General features: G+C 35.3%; 1 protein-coding gene across 2 annotated transcripts; it reads right to left on the minus strand.

The window, feature by feature from the left end:
* Window positions 1-922: 922 nt before the first annotated feature.
* Window positions 923-12,869, minus strand: LOC129449037 (uncharacterized). Of its 2 annotated transcripts, XM_055211790.2 has the most exons (5): window positions 12,684-12,869; window positions 2,550-2,608; window positions 2,284-2,431; window positions 2,064-2,172; window positions 924-1,643 (listed from the first exon to the last, which is right to left on the minus strand). In XM_055211790.2, the coding sequence occupies exons 1-5, from the start codon at window positions 12,713-12,715 to the stop codon at window positions 1,518-1,520; spliced, it is 474 nt and encodes a 157-aa protein (XP_055067765.2). In that variant the 5' UTR covers window positions 12,716-12,869; the 3' UTR covers window positions 924-1,517. The 2 variants fall into 2 exon arrangements, with proteins under 2 accessions (XP_055067767.2, XP_055067765.2); XM_055211792.2 differs by lacking the exon at window positions 12,684-12,869 and having other exon boundaries at window positions 923-1,643; window positions 2,550-2,622.
* Window positions 12,870-16,247: the final 3,378 nt, after the last annotated feature.

Raw genomic sequence — 16,247 nt, forward strand, 5'->3', positions numbered from 1 at the left:
TTCTAAATGAACACATCATTGAGTAAATTCAACTTCATTTTATCATGTATAATCCACTTAAATTTGTAAGAAGGAAATTAACTTAATAATTTTGTGTTGAAACTACAAGATTTTATTATTAAACATAACTAACTAGGCAGTGGACTCGTAGTTCCAGCATGCTTTGCACGGGACTGCATTTGGAGATTATAATTTAAATGTAAACTTATGCGTTTTTAACTAAAAAGAAAGACTTGTTAGTGTTTAATGTTCTTTTATCTTCAAGATATGGAAGAGTTTCTGTTTCTTATTTTCAGTTTTGTAGTTACCATTGTTCAGAAGACTGGTGCTTGTAAGTATGTTATGTATGCGCTTTAAAGCTGCCCAAACGAAACTGAGTGTGCGTTGATTGAATAAACGTTTCGTGCCCTCATCTCATGGAATAAAAGAACGACAATAAACCATAAATAATATAATAATACAATTAACTAATAAATCAGAAGACATTAACTAGTATTTTTTTCCATTTAAAAATTACCTATTTTAATTAAGTCTGTGTATAATATGCTGATATTTTTGACATTGGTTGTACTCAAAGGCGGAGTCCATGATGTTTGAAAGCCAATGTTGATATTTGAAATCACCTAAACAAACACGCCCCTACCCCAATAGAATCTGGACCTTCTGTTGATAGACCCGCCCCACACATACACAACCCGGCATTTGATTTGATTTGATTGGCTATAAGTGTGTTTTGGTAGGCGGCCCGTCTCCTTTTCCAAAGCGTTTTTCAAACATCGTGGACTCCGCCTTTAATTTTTTAGCTTTTTCTTAAAATGCTACTCAATATTTTTGCATTAATTGAAATCCATATTAATACATATTATTAAGTTGTCCTTACTCAAAATATCAGTTAGTTCAATAAACTTACAAAATTAGTTGGAAAATGTTGCCTTAATTTTATTGAGTTAGATCTAAGTAACAGTTTTTACAGTGATTGCACTTTTGTTTTAAATTAACTAAAGTGATATACACGATTTTAAATAAAACATTTGACTTTATATTCTGCAACAATACAAATGAAAAACAGTAACTGGGCCAAGTTTACCCTATAGGGAGCTATGTAGGCAAAAATAGGCTTTGATTATAGATTTTTTTAACTTTGCAACAACTACAACAACAAATGTTACATAGTATACTGTATATATAACACAAAGAATGCATTATCAAATTCTAAACTCTAGATATATCCAAAGTAAATTACAATTTATCAGCAAATACACATTGTAACCTCTACCTAACACGGGTGGACGTCTACCTTATTTCACATTGGTCACCATGCAGTTTTACTTACAAAACTTATGATTTATGTTTATTTCAAAATATTGTAAAGATACGAAATAACAAATTTAGAAAAATATATAATACATCAATAAGGAAAAATATCTGAGAAATATAATTGCAAATCATGTTACAACTATGTATTGGAGGGATACTCTCTCTTTACAACATGAAGCAAATGGTGTACAGATTTGAATTCAGTCTTGCATCATCCGGCCAGATGCATCATGGCAATTATCGAAGAGAAGTGTGTAATCTGTTCCTCCAGCTTTCAGAAAATCAGAAACAGTCTTGCTGCCACCGAAATTCTTTGTCTCAACAATCTGTCCGGTAAAAAAATTGTTTATCAAAGTCCTGTGTCAAAGTTAAGTGAATTTGCTTTACAGAGCATTCAATAAAATATTTGGATCTAACTAACTATGGAGCAGTTTCTCGGACAGGGATTAGACTAGTCCTAGACTAAAATAAATGTAAGAGCTGTCCAAACTGAAAACAACTTGCACTGACATATCTTAAAATACATCAGTGCCCTTTGATTTGCCTCAAAATGCACACAAGTAAAGTTTTTAGTATTCATGTTTGTTAAAACAAGTCATATTTTATAAGTAAACTAAGGCCTAGTCCCGGTTTAAGCTAATCTCTGTCCGGGAAACCACCCCTGTAAAAAATGCTGTGATAGCCTACTAGCATTAAAAACATTGTTCTTAAGGTTGCACTTATATTATGGTTGCATAAATACTTGCCTTCCATTTATTGCTCATGTGACGGGCATCCACAACAACAGTTTGGGATGAGATCCCATAACCATCTCCTTTATGGACCAGCCAAGTAGTGCCATCTTCAAGAGTAACTCTAAACCAGGACCAACATAAATCCTACTATGAACTTAAGGGCCTCTAGTTTACTTGATGCATATTTTTCAATAACTAAAATGATAAACTGTTGATCGTGTCTTAATTTCACCTGACTCCAGAGTGGCTGAGTTTGCTTAACTGAAAGGACAACCCCCTGAGAGGTCTGGTCATTCTCTCTGCCTTAAAGACTTTGGAGTTGAACAGCTTGGTCAAATCTGACTTTTTGGAGAGGTCATAGTTAAAGGTCTTTCCTCCACCTGAGGAGATTTAATACACAGACAGAAGAAAATCTTAACGTTGCATGCTGTGCAAAAAAAGCACAAAGAATTCAAGCCAAACATAAACAAAAAGTAATGTGTAAAAATATATCTTTACCCGTTGAGGATTTGGACAGCATAACCGACATGGCCAGGAGAACCAGGGTCAGTGTAGTCCTGCAGGAAATCATGGTTGACACATCAAACAGAAGTTTCTCAGAATCTAAGAGTTTCTTAGAGTCACATAGGTGTACAAATTCTACTTTGCTATGTCATATCTCCCTTTTACCTGAAAATGCTCCTGTGATGATTTCATTTAGTGAAGATCAACATGTATTCTATGTCAGATTTAGTAACACACCAACAGTGTGACAAATGTGTAAGCAAGAATATTTCTTCCAGTAGCTCACAGATGATTTATCCAAATGATTAGCAACCGAAAAAGTATCACAAGCATAAATGTGTGACCATTTAAATTTAAACAAACACCCAAAAGGATGCAAATCCAATGACTGCTCTTCCGAGGGGAGCAAATTCAAAAAACAAGTGTCATGTGTGTTGCTCGTGTTTTCAAAATATGTGTTTGTTGCGTCATGTGAACCATGTGCATCAAGTGTTTTGTCAAAATAAGTGTCTGCTGCACACGCATCAAAACCGTTTATGATAAAAGAGACGCTCACATACACAAAATACACGCAAGACACTCCCTCAACAGTAAACTCTGATTATGCATGAGATTATGCGAGTATCTGGCAAACGCGAGCGTCTCTTTTATCATAAACCCTTTAGATGCATCTGCAGTCCACGTGACCTGCAGAACACATATTTTGAAATTATGAACCACACACGAACTTCGCATGGAGCGCCCTCGAAAAAAGTCACCAGCCGCCACTGAGCAAATCTCGTTTTCCTGACAGTGTTCATTGCAAGCTAACCGTGTCAGAGAGGTCTTTATCTACAATATGTACAAAGACACTTTAAACATCTGACAATTACTATACCGATCTACAGCAAAGCTGGGACAGCCGCGCACCCATGACAAATAAAGCAGAAGCCATTGGAATGTAAAGTAATGTTTAGTTAAAGCAGTTCTTCTGCATGTAAAAACTATTATATTTAAAGGGGCAATAAGTAGGATTTACCCCCATCTAGTGGTGAAATTGTATTTTGCATTTAAACGAACAGTGCTCTCTAGCGCCTCGCCTTTCCAAATGCGTGTTGCATTACATAATCAGCCATTATGTAATCACTGATTCCTTGTCCATTGCTACTGGTTCACGTGTTCTGAATGAAAATGCGTTGTGGAAACGCGTTGGTAGGTTAGTGCTTTTTGTCCCTCTCTGCTATTATAGTTTATCAATACGGCTGAATGATATGAATGCCTCCTTGGACTTACCCGTTCAATGTAAGTAAAGAGGAGAAATTCAAAGCTTACAAAGAAAAGTCAGATCACTGGCAGAGGTCATTTGACACCAATGAGAACATATTTATGAATAAAAACATTGATTTTGATTAATAAAACACTTAAAATCTACTTACTGTCCCTTTAAGGCAGGGTGCATGATCTCTGAAAGCCAATGCTGACATTTGAAATCACCTAAACTTACACGCCCCTACCCCAATAGAATCTGGACCTTCTTATGATAGGCCCGCTCCACACATACGCAGCCCAGGCAACAATAGCTACGTTTACATGGACACATTTTGCCTCCATCGGATTAAAATCCTTCCGATTAATAAATCCTATCATAGCGTTTACATGAACACTTAATAATGTGATCGGATTGATGTGCGTGTTTATATGACACAAGATTTACATCAGATTTGATCATTTGACATGCGCACATTGCACAAATATAGTTTCACGCTATTTCAAGATTTGCTTTGTGTCTCAGCTGTTTATAAAGCAGCAGCAAAAACACCCATTCACGTGTGCCCAAAAAGCGTATTTTACTTCACACAGTGCTGCAGAGACCGTTCGCGAGAGCGAGTCCAAACACACGCGTTTGTGGATCAGAGAATAAATCATGGACTGACCGGACAACGCTGTCTTGTATCACTTTATGGGGAATTGAAGGATAATAGGAACAAGATTAACAAGACAATCACTTCTTGTGACTTCCTTAAACAAAACAAACTCGAGTTATTTGCGTCACATGTCATTACAGCGATTCTACGTCATTGCACGTGTGAATATGCTCCACACTCCCGTCCTGTAGGTGTCGGAAATGCGCCTTTCAGTGGGTTTACCAACCGCCATTAAAAAAAGAAAAGATTGCACATGCGCAGAGCGTCCCAGTTTCAGTTATCCATCCGATCAAGTGTATACATGTGCTTTTGAGCGGATTACAAACGGTATAAACCACCCCTAACAAGCGGATTAGATTTTTAATCAGATTGGCACTTTTTAGTCCGATTGAGGTGTTTACATGGAGCATTTTTATTCAGATTGATCATTTAAACGGATTACAAATGTCCATGTAAACGCAGCTACTGTTGGTTAGTAGACACGCTCCTTACTGCTGATTGGCTAAAGTGTGTTTTGGTAGTCGGCCCGACTTGCTTTTCCAAGGCGCTTGTCAAAAATCATGCACCCCGCCTTTAACAGATGCTGGGTTGTTTTAACCATATATGGTTAATTTAAGTCAATTTAAACCAGCAATTGGGTTCATCTATTAACTTTGGGTTGGAACAGCCCAGCATTTTAATTTAGAGTCAGTATTTAATGAGTAGATTCTTGTTCTGCACTAAATTTTATCTACATTAATAATGCAAACATGATGTAACATATTTAAAAAGAATGACCAACATTGCAAACCGTAACACAAACACTTTAGTCAGTAGGACTGGTCATTGTGGTTATGTACCCCACAATGTGCATTTGTTTCTTCGACAACTTGACCACATCCTGTCCATCAGTGCTTTGCAAAATTCTTGAAAATGTTTGATCTCTTTTGTTATCACACATTTGTATTAATAAGCCCCTTAGATCTTGGACAAAGAATACAGTGTTAGTATTTAATGTTATTTATTTTGTCCTCTGCTTTGACCTTCAACTTGCTGTTTTCCAGAAAAGGGAAGCTTTGCATTTCTGTCTATAACATTAAATAACTATGATTACCCTTCCCTTTATAAATGTATTTCTGACCACTTCTAATTGAGAATAAAGTGCACCTGGTTTTGGTTGTAACTGTTCAGAAGGTCATTGGAGAATCCTAACAGTCAATTTGCTTACAGAAATACATTAATTTCACACGACATTAGAGAAAAGTTCTTGTATTTTGCTCAGTTTTTGAGTTACCATTGTACTTAAGATTAGGGCGTGTTTAAGTCAAGGATGGGCAGTAGTGATTATAACACTATTGCACATTAAATGTTTGCAATTCAATTTTAGATGTAATATACTCTCATTATATCTCAGGAGTTCATTTTAATTTCCAATTAAACTTAATTTTTTACTTTTATAGAGATTATCATCTGTCAAAGATCAGACAACCAAAAGCAACATGAAGAGTAAAAAAATCTGAGATAAAGATCAAACGTTTGCATTTCTCAGAGACACATGAACATATAAAAGGTCAAAATCTATATGATACGCATCACAAGTCAATCATCGAGAACCTTGAGTTTTAATCTGAACACCTCTCTGTCTCATCGGCACGAACAATGTGCAAAAAATTTTCAGCTGGCTTGAAGAAATTTATGAAAAAGAAGGGCGTTTATACAAGTTTGATCATTGGCATTTTGCAGCTGGGGCTTGAAAAGCTTCTTGGGATGGATTTTATATGCCCTTGTAATCCACTCATGAATCTGGTGTTCGCCATAGGATACTTTTTAATTCCTGCTATGTTTTCCTCCTCACTCATGTTTTACATTCAAAGCCCGCAATGCAAAAAGAAGCGTTCGTTCTCCATTGTAAGTTGTGTAACTCCAGCCGTTATTTGGATCATGTTGCTGTTCTTCGATGGACAATACTTTGCCTGTGCAAGAACTTCGTGGGAAATACTGGCGGAGGAAAAAACTAACCATACCTGGTGTATAACGTCAGTGCCGTCTGGTATGACTGCAGGAAACCTGCCATTTTTTACTCTTCGACATATATCTCAGGTGAGTAAAACATTGAGATAATGCAGTAGCATAAAGTAATGATGCACTCTAAAAAATGTCAAGAAATCCAGCAAATGGGTTAAATTAACCCAGAAAATGTTTATATGTGATCCAACAATGGGCAAACCAGCATTTTTGGTTGGAACAACCCAGAATAGGTTAAATTCAGAGACTGATCTCACGGAAAGTCGTGTTATAGTCACACAAAATTTGATTAATTTATTGGTGTCCATGGCACGAAATTCAGCTTTTTTACGTGCCTTGAACACGAATGTCTTTTTCATGACACTCGCACAAATTTCTATAAATAGTTTTTTGTGTGCGTTGCACGAATTTCTTTTTCGTTTCATTTTATGTATTGTTTTTTCATTGTTTTTTCCTTTTTTCTTACAATCGTCGCTTGGGTTTAGAATCACTTTCTGTTACATTTTTAGTAGAGCTGGGCATAGATTAATCGGTAACACTTTACAATAAGGTTCATTAGTTAATATTAGTTAACTACATTAATAAACATGAACTAATAATGAACTGCACTTATACAGCATTTATACATCTTTGTTAATGTTAATTTCAACAATTACTAATACTTTTATTAAAATTGTGTTAATGTTAGTTAATGCACTGTGAACTAACATGAACAAGCAAATAAAGCTTTATTTCTATTAACTAACATTAAAAAAGATGAATAAATACTGTAACAAATGTATTGCTCATGGTTTGTTCATGTTAGTTAATACATTAACTAATGTTAACTAATGCACCTTATTGTAAAGTGTTACCGATTAATCTAGATTAATCTCATACAAAATAAAAGTAATTTTTTTGCATAACATGAGTCTGTGCTGTGTGCAACCATCATGTATATATAAATACACACACATTCATGTATGTATTTAAGAAACATTTACATGTGTATATATATTTATTTATATTTTTATATATTCTAAATTATATATGAATTAAAAAACAATATTTAAATAAAAAATTTCTTAAATGTATATATATGTATGTGTATGTGTGTGTTTATTTACACACATCACAAACTCATATATTTTGCAAAAAATTACTTTTATTTTGTATGAGATTAATCTAGATTAATATTTGCCCAGCACTAATTTTTAGACATCCTAACCTGAACTCCAGGCAAGAATAGTTTTAAAAGCGGAATAAAAACATGTTGAAACCCCAAGCGACAATGATTTAAAAATAGGGGGAAATGGAGAAAACTATACATAAAATGAAACAAAAAAGAAAGTCGTGCTATGGACACGAGAAACTATTTATAGAAATTTGTGCGAGTGTCACGAAAAAGACATTCGTGCTCAAGGCATGTAAAAAGACTGAATTTTGCACCATGGAGACCAATAAATTGATCAAATTTTGCAAAATCATGTTGCTTAAATTACGCAGCGGGTTGGGTTTTTGTCCTTTTTAAACCCACATTTTTTTAGAGTGAGTTGGACTGATAATGTAACTTGTCGCTATGAGGGTGTTACATTTATGAATGCTCAGTGCTAGTGAATGCCTAATTTTATTATTGTTTGATACAATGAAACTCCCAAGTGCCTGCTTTATTGTAATTTGCTTTAAACACTAAAATTATTATTTTTTTTGCTTTAGACAGCGGGAATGGGCATGCTGTTACTGAGCTCTCTGATTTTGGTATGTTTTGGATGCAAGAGATGCGGCAATGATTAGACCAGAACCAACGAACACAGCCGAGTGGATATGATGGACCTTGGTCCATCTCCAACATCTCTATAACAGAGCTTCATTAATGGCACATTTAATGCTAAAAGCGATACATTTTTTGGAGAGAGTCAACATTAAGTATTTAATATATACATTTAACCATTAAAGAGAAGAAAAGTACAACATATGGCATTTGCAAATGTAATAGTTTTGCACTTTTAATTGGTTATTAGTTTTGCTGCTTTTGCTACAGTACACCACAATGTGCATCTGTTTCAGGCAATCTATAAGTTCTAATAAGTTACCACATCCTAAACAACATGAAGCATAATGGTCATATTTTTAATTTCTGTAATAATCACATATTTACATTATATTATTGTACCATGGATGTTGGAATGAAATGAACGCTGTAATCTATACTGCACTTAACTTTAAGCTCTTCCCTGCTAATAAAATTTATTGAATGGCTACTTTGAAACTGTGTTTTCTTATCTTAAAGAGTCTTAAAAACACATTCTGTCATTGGCACTATATGATTAGATAGTCTAAGGAACTTGTCAAAAAATTATTAAATAATAAAATGTAAAATGCATGTAGTAAGATGTGCCAGTTATTGCTTGCATTAACCAAAAATCATCACAAATTTAAAACTTAGGGTATTTTGAGCACTGCATTGCTAATAAATTTTATTAAATCGACCACCAATTCTAAACTGGTCACACTCTTAAGTGTCATATGGCTAGTGTGAAAAAAAATGCTAGAAGATAATTTAATTTTTTTTTAAACCATATAGCATTTAAAGAATAAATCTTTCAGTGTCATGGTGATCTGTGTCATGTTTTGTGTCTGTTCCATATTGTCATCACCTGGACATTTTGTTAATTATCACCTCATTCATTCCACCTGTGTGTCATTAGTCTTTGTGTATTTATACCCGCGTTTGTGTCACATCGCCGGATCATTGTCTTTGTTATCGGTTCCTGTGTTTTACCTACCTGCTGTTATTTTGATTCCTGTGTTTTGTTTCCCGTTTATTTATGAAATGTTATTTATTCAGTCAAACTCTGCACTTGCGTCCTCACTTCACATATCCTGTTATCCAGTCATGACATTCAGTCAGTTCACTTATAGTACTCGATTACTTTCAAAAAAAGTACAAGAAGGTACAAAAGTGGTGACCGATGACTTCTTATTTCGAGGGCGCTCGATGTGAAGTTTGTCACAAAATGTATGTATCCCGTCATGTGTGTGATTCCTTTTTTTAAAATATGTGTTCTGCGCCTCGAGAGATCTTGTGTGCATCACGCGTCTTGTCAAAATAAGTGCCTGCTGCAGATGCGTCTAAAGGGTTTATGATAAAAGAGATGCTCGCGTTTGGCATAATCTCATGCATAATCAAAGTTTACTGTTAAGGGAGTGTCTTGCGTGTATTTTGAAAACGTGAACGTCTCTTATATCATAAACGGTTTTGTGTGCAGCAGGCACTTTTTTGAAAAAAAAAAAAAAAACATGTGATGCACACACAGGATCTCTCGAGGCGCAGAACACATATTTTTGAAAAAAGGAACCACACACGACACTCCGAACACTTATTTTGAATTAGCGCCCCGCGGTTGAGCAGTCATGAGCCGCCACTGCACTTTGGTATTTAGAGGCACATAGGCCTACTGGTACCTCAAGGTACATATCTGTATTTCAAAATATACTGATTTTGAAATTGACTATCTGACACTTGTAAGTGTAAAGGATGTAGCATCCTTGAGGAATTCCAACTGAAGTTATTACACTTGGCAGCCTATTATTAGCTTCTACAAGAATGACTTTTGGTTTTTAATTACAGCAGTGTTACATTAATGTGCCAGAAGAGCTACAGCCCTCATAGTTGAACCTGGTTTCTCCCAAGTTTTATCCTTTGGTTCACTGTTACTTTAATAGCTGACAATAGGTTTGGGGATTTTAAACTTTTATAGTATTGCTTTTAATGTGTACATTTTAGTGGCATCTAGTGGTGAGGTTGCGACTTGCAACCAACAGCTCAGTCCACTGCTCACCCTTCGCTTTTGAAACGCATAGAAGAAGCTACAATAGCCACCACCGGAAAAATTTCATCATCGGAGACAACTTAGTAAAAAAGTTTGTCCGTTAAGGGCTTCTGTAGAAACATGGCTGAACACAATGGCGACTTCCACGTAAGGGGACCCTCAGTGTATGTAGATAAAAATGTTTCATTCTAAGGTAATAAAAACATAAGAGTTCATTATAAAAATGTCTTTATACACCCCTTAAAATATAGTTTTGTATATTATTTTGCATTTCTGTCAAGAGATCCTTTTAAAAATTACACATTGCACCTTTAAATGTTTTTTATTGAACCAACTCAGATTTACAAGTCATTTCAACTTACTATTATTTACCTTGACTAGAGATAAGTTGTTATAACTTATAAAATTAAGTTGACTTTTTCAACTATATTTTATAAGTTGTAGCAACTTACACTTTAAATTCTGCTGGGTTCTTTTTAACCTAATGCTCAGTAAATATTGGACAGAACGCATGTTGGGTTATAAATAAATGCTTTGCATTGAATTGAAACAACCCAGCATAGGTTTATTTATTAACCAATATGTGTGTTCTGTCCACTGATCTATATAAATGACCGGATTGCGCATAGAGCGCATAACGTAACAGTGTGAGGTAAAGCCAGCGCAGAGTTCGAGCCGCCATCTTGGAATGCTCAACCGGCAGAGGTCGTCATTGACTTACATTCAAAATCATGATCTAAATTCACCCAGTGTACAGCGGCGCAGCGCATCAGTCACACAAGATTAATGTTCAGGATATGTGTACGTAAAGTGATGTTTTATTATTAAAATCTGATAACGTCCTTTGATTTAATAGAATTTTTGGGCATACGAATATGCTGAGAATATTTTGTGATTCCTGCTATTATCCCACTGCGCAAAGTGACGTTGGAATGACGTCTTTTTCATGTAATTTTTGGACGTCCGAATCCGGTCCAAAAAAGGGGTTGTTTTGTAACGCCAGGCGACGTCTTTTTTTCGACGTCTTCTGCACATCTAAAGGTTGACATCCGTAGGACCTCCGTGTAAGGAAAATAGACATGAAAAAAGCGAAAAGATATGATTGTCTCTGTAGTTCACCCATCCATTACAACACCGAAACACTTTAGTCATTTCGTGCTGGCCGCGGGATTCGAACTACCGATCTCTGCATTACAAGCAAGTCTCACTAACCACTCATATTGTCAATATGTGACAATATTTTCATGTTAAATTGTTAGTATGATCATATACTTTTAATATAACAAACTACACATTTAATTACAGATTTTTAATTGAACATTTAGATGAATTTGCATATAATTCAAGAAAGCAGAAAAAACTGTACTGTATAAATAATATAGACCGTACTATTCGTAAGTATTAATCATGTTGGTACAATAATGCTGATATTTTTAAATAAACACATTTTTATAGGCCTAATCATGTAATATAGACATTGGCCTGTCATAGACGTCCAAATGATGTCCAAAGAATCACCCAGTTCAAACGTTAATATGTTGCCAGTAAATATGACTTCCAAATGACGTCCAAAAAATTACCCAGTTCAAACGTCAAATGTTGCCATACATATGACGTCCAAATGACGTCCAAATAGTGGACCTAGTTTGGACGTCAAATAGATGTCCAGAACTGGTCATGGACCGACGGACCGAATATAGACATGATCTGCACGTCTATCCGACGTCCTGTGTTTAGTGTTTTATTGTCAAGCTGGCACTGCCCAATGCATTGACACTACCATGTCTAACTTCATCCATTATTTGGATCATGTTGCTGTGTCTTGATGGACAATACTTTGCAAGAACTTGATAGTTCACACTAACATATCTGTTTCAATAACATGTGTCAGCCAATAGAACACACACAACACAAAACAAATGCCATTTTCTCGTTTTTAAGAAAACCTTTCTCATGCGAGTGAATGATGGCAGTGATGTAGTTAATACATGACTGATCTGTTGCTGTTATAAGATTGTTATGAACTTCTGTATTGTATGTAAATTCTCTACATGTTTCTTTTGATTACAATAGAAAACTGTTCCTGATCTTTCTCTTGCTTTGTATTGTGTACTGTAAGAAATTTAGTCCTAAATGGTTACCCTATCTGTAAAGTGAAAATAAAGGTTCTGAAAAGGTTCTTCACAACAATGACACAGAAGAACCATTTTGTAACAAAAAAAAAAAAACAAGTTATTCTTAAAATAACTTCAGTAAAACCTTTTTCCATAGAAAAACCTTTGCTGCAACAAAAAGCATGCAGATGCTAAAATAAATGTCTATCAATCATGTTTTGGCAATTCATTTCGTAGCCTACTAAAATGTATTAAATGTACAATATATAAAACAATGCAAGAAACAAAACGTACCCAATAATCACGTATTCTATACCCGTTTGCATCGATGACACTTCAACAGGTTTCCCTAGACAAGTTTGCCGGAAAGCCGGGGTACTTTATTTTCGCGTCTGCGTCCGTCTTGCGCGCGCACGCACGCCTCCGCACAGCTTCAGTATACTCTACGCGGGTACGCGCGGATGCCCGCATTCGACACACACAAATGATTTTCAGGAATCAGGACAGGAATAACCACACCCACCCAGGTCATTCATGCACAAATAGATTTAGAAACTATACACAACCTTTATTATTTCGTCTCAATGAAATGTATTACATTACACAGCATGACAATCATAATAAAACATTTATTAGCTCAAGGCTGCTTTGAAGTAATAAATGAAAGCAGTACTTATATCAGAAAACATGGGTCTGCAGAGCGATATCCAAAGCTGATATTTCCTATCTCATTTAAAAACGTAGTCAAACTGCAAAAGAGATGTTAAACAAAACTTTCAGCTTAGAAGGTCTCATACACTGAGTAAACAAGAGTATTAGTGAAATGGAAACTTAAACCAGACATTAATGTCAAAAATGGTGCCAATCATTCTAAATGTTTAAAAAACTGTGTATTTTCTTGTACCTGTCACTTCTCAAAATGAATAAAGCATCTTTTCGTCTGTTACTTTGTTTTATAGGCAAAACATGACCGGTTCTTCACTTCACTGTTGAGATTTTTAATCAGGTGCTCATTCTGGACTAATTAATTATTAATGAATTATACAAACCCAGACACAACAGAACAGTGCTTGTGTATTTATTGTGCGGAGTCACATAAACGTTGCTGCTGGTGCTGCATTTTGTTATCTGACAAAATAAAAATAAAATAAACAACCGCCATAAACGTGTGTGTACAAAGATGATATAGCTCAAAGTCCATTTTTTAATGTTTATATCTAGATTTCCCTTTAGAGGTGTGTGGGACATCATGTGCTTCATGTGCTCTGACTCTGGTCTGTAACTATAAAAACAAATTCATGTGCATTCTCACGTGGCTTGATTGGGCGGAAAGTTTTCATAAAAAGTTCAAATGTGCCAAGAATAATTTATGCAATTACAGCGACTCATTGTTTTTCAAAAATAGAAAAGATGAGAAGTAACCGACCTGAAATTTAATGAAAATTACAAGTTCTTAAAGAAAAAACAAAATGCCACATAAAAATGGTTATTTAAGCAAAATAGTTGCAATGCATGTCACATTTCAATTATAAGTATTGAAGTGATGCTCTTATCACAGCATGCAACACATTTCTGTATTCAATCTTGCCACCACATATCGTGAGTTGCAACATGGCAATTTTTCTTAAACCGGGTGTAGTCCGGTCCTCCAGCCCCGACAAAATCAGAGACCGTCTTGTCCCCACCAAAATCTTTTGTTTTATGAACCTGTTGTAAAAAATAATTTAGCAAATTTCAGAATTATATTTTAAAGTTATGCAATTGCTTTAGAGAGAGCAGCCGTTAATAAATAAAAGGATATCATCTAACTTTCAAAACAAACATAGCCAAAATAATGCAGTTGTATTAGCATACAAATATTGCTTTTATCTATAAGTTGCAGAAATACTTGCCTTCCATCTACTGCTCATGTGATCGGCGTCCACAACAACGGTTTGAGAAGAGATACCGTAATCTTTTCCTTTATGAATCAAATATTGTGAGCCATCTTCAACAGTAACTCTAAAAACAGGACCAGCAGATATGCCTTTGAACTTAAGAGCCTATTTAGTTGATGCAAATCTTAACTAAAGTTACTGCACTGTCAAACATGTCTTAATTTTACCTGACTCCAGAGTGTCTGACACCGAAATAGGAAAGCCACCCATCAATAGGTCTGGACACCTTTTCTGCCGTGACCACTTTGGAGTTATACAGATCAGTCAGATCCTTACCAGAGAGGTCATAGTTATGCACTGAAAAAAATTATTTTGTGGCTTAGTAAATTTAACTAAATAAAATGAGTAAATTCTATTTTAAAAAATCTTGTTTTTTTAACCAAATTTAGTAAAAATAACACAAAAAAGGTGAGTAATTCTAAATGAACACATTATTTAGTAAAATGAACTACATTTTATCAAGTAAAATTTGTAAGTAGGAAATTAACTTAATAATTTTGTGTTAAAACTACTTGAATTATTTTAGTAAACTAGGCAGTACTGTTAAAAAAAATAATACGCTGGATTTACTTTATTTAAAAAAATTAAGCTTAAAATTACATGTAAAACTAACTTTAAAAAGTGGATGCAAAAATTATGCACTATATTAAATTTCTTTCTAGTAAATCCAGTGTATTATTTTTTTCAGTGAATTTCATCGACCTGAATATAGGTAGTTCATGCCAATAGCTCTATTTAGGAAGGGCTTCTTTCTTCTCGGTTAAATAAATAAAATGTTTCAGGCTAGAGAGGCTAAATTGATTTTAAGGAAAGCTAAATGGATACCTCTTTCTGAAGATGATGAGGATTCAGCCACCATTATAAACATGGCCAGGAGAAGAAGACCCATAGCCTTAAAGGTAGGGTAACAGATTTGATCCTGAAACATTTTTTGTTATGCTGGTTAAAAGTCTCCTCACATCCTGATAGCAATCACTGTGTTAAGTTGTTTAAATGTTTTTGTAGAAATTTATGTCATCTGTGAAAGGCGTAGGACCAAAAAATGTTCAACAAATCATAGATTTCGGTCCGAACGGACGTTTCCATTTATGTCCCTTATACGTAAGCGTAATTTGAATGCCCTCCGCGCAGCGAGTCCACGCAGACACCATACGTCATCGGCGCGTTCACGTGAGCTCACCTCCTGTCTGTAAACAGTGAGAACAGCAAACTTTTCTGCTGAATTAACAACCTACACAGGAGGCACACAACGAAAGACATCTTTTATAACAACAACAGCAAAAACTGCCTGGATCAGCAAGAGCAAAAACCCAAATTAACATCTGTAACTTTACTGCTTTACCACGAGATGAAACAGCTACAGGAGGCAAATGGTCTGAAAGGGTCGTTGCACTGTTTATTTTGGTAAGGTAGGTACGCGATATGTTTGTATTGAGATGGATTCAGATATTCTACTTTGATGAAACATTGTGTTGCTTATGAAATTTGTGTTGGTTTATGGATTAGCGTAACGATATAGTTACTACGTCTACACAACCGAACGTGTGCTTAAACTAATTCTGATGTAAACCAGTTGTTTGGTTATTTTGGAAGTGTTATTCGACTTTGTACTGCAAAGTTTTCTCACTGCTGAATGAGACATGAGATGTGACCGTCTGATCTGTGCGTGTTCATGTGTTTTGAAAGAGGCGTGACTTTGGATGGCGATTTGACTTGAGGGTGGGATCGGGATTTCATTGCTAGGCGGCTACCGTTAGCATTTTTCAAAATGTGTTACCCTACCTTTAAGGGAAGTCATAGTCAAGAGCAAAAGAAGCTTCGGAGATGTTGTGTTTCTTTCCAGGAAATAATTTTTATGCCTTTCTGTCTCATTGATCCCCCTTTTTATCACAGACATTGTTCAAAACAAACATGACATGTA

Source organism: Misgurnus anguillicaudatus, chromosome 10 (assembly GCF_027580225.2).
Source record: "Misgurnus anguillicaudatus chromosome 10, ASM2758022v2, whole genome shotgun sequence".
Taxonomy (NCBI): domain Eukaryota; kingdom Metazoa; phylum Chordata; class Actinopteri; order Cypriniformes; family Cobitidae; genus Misgurnus; species Misgurnus anguillicaudatus.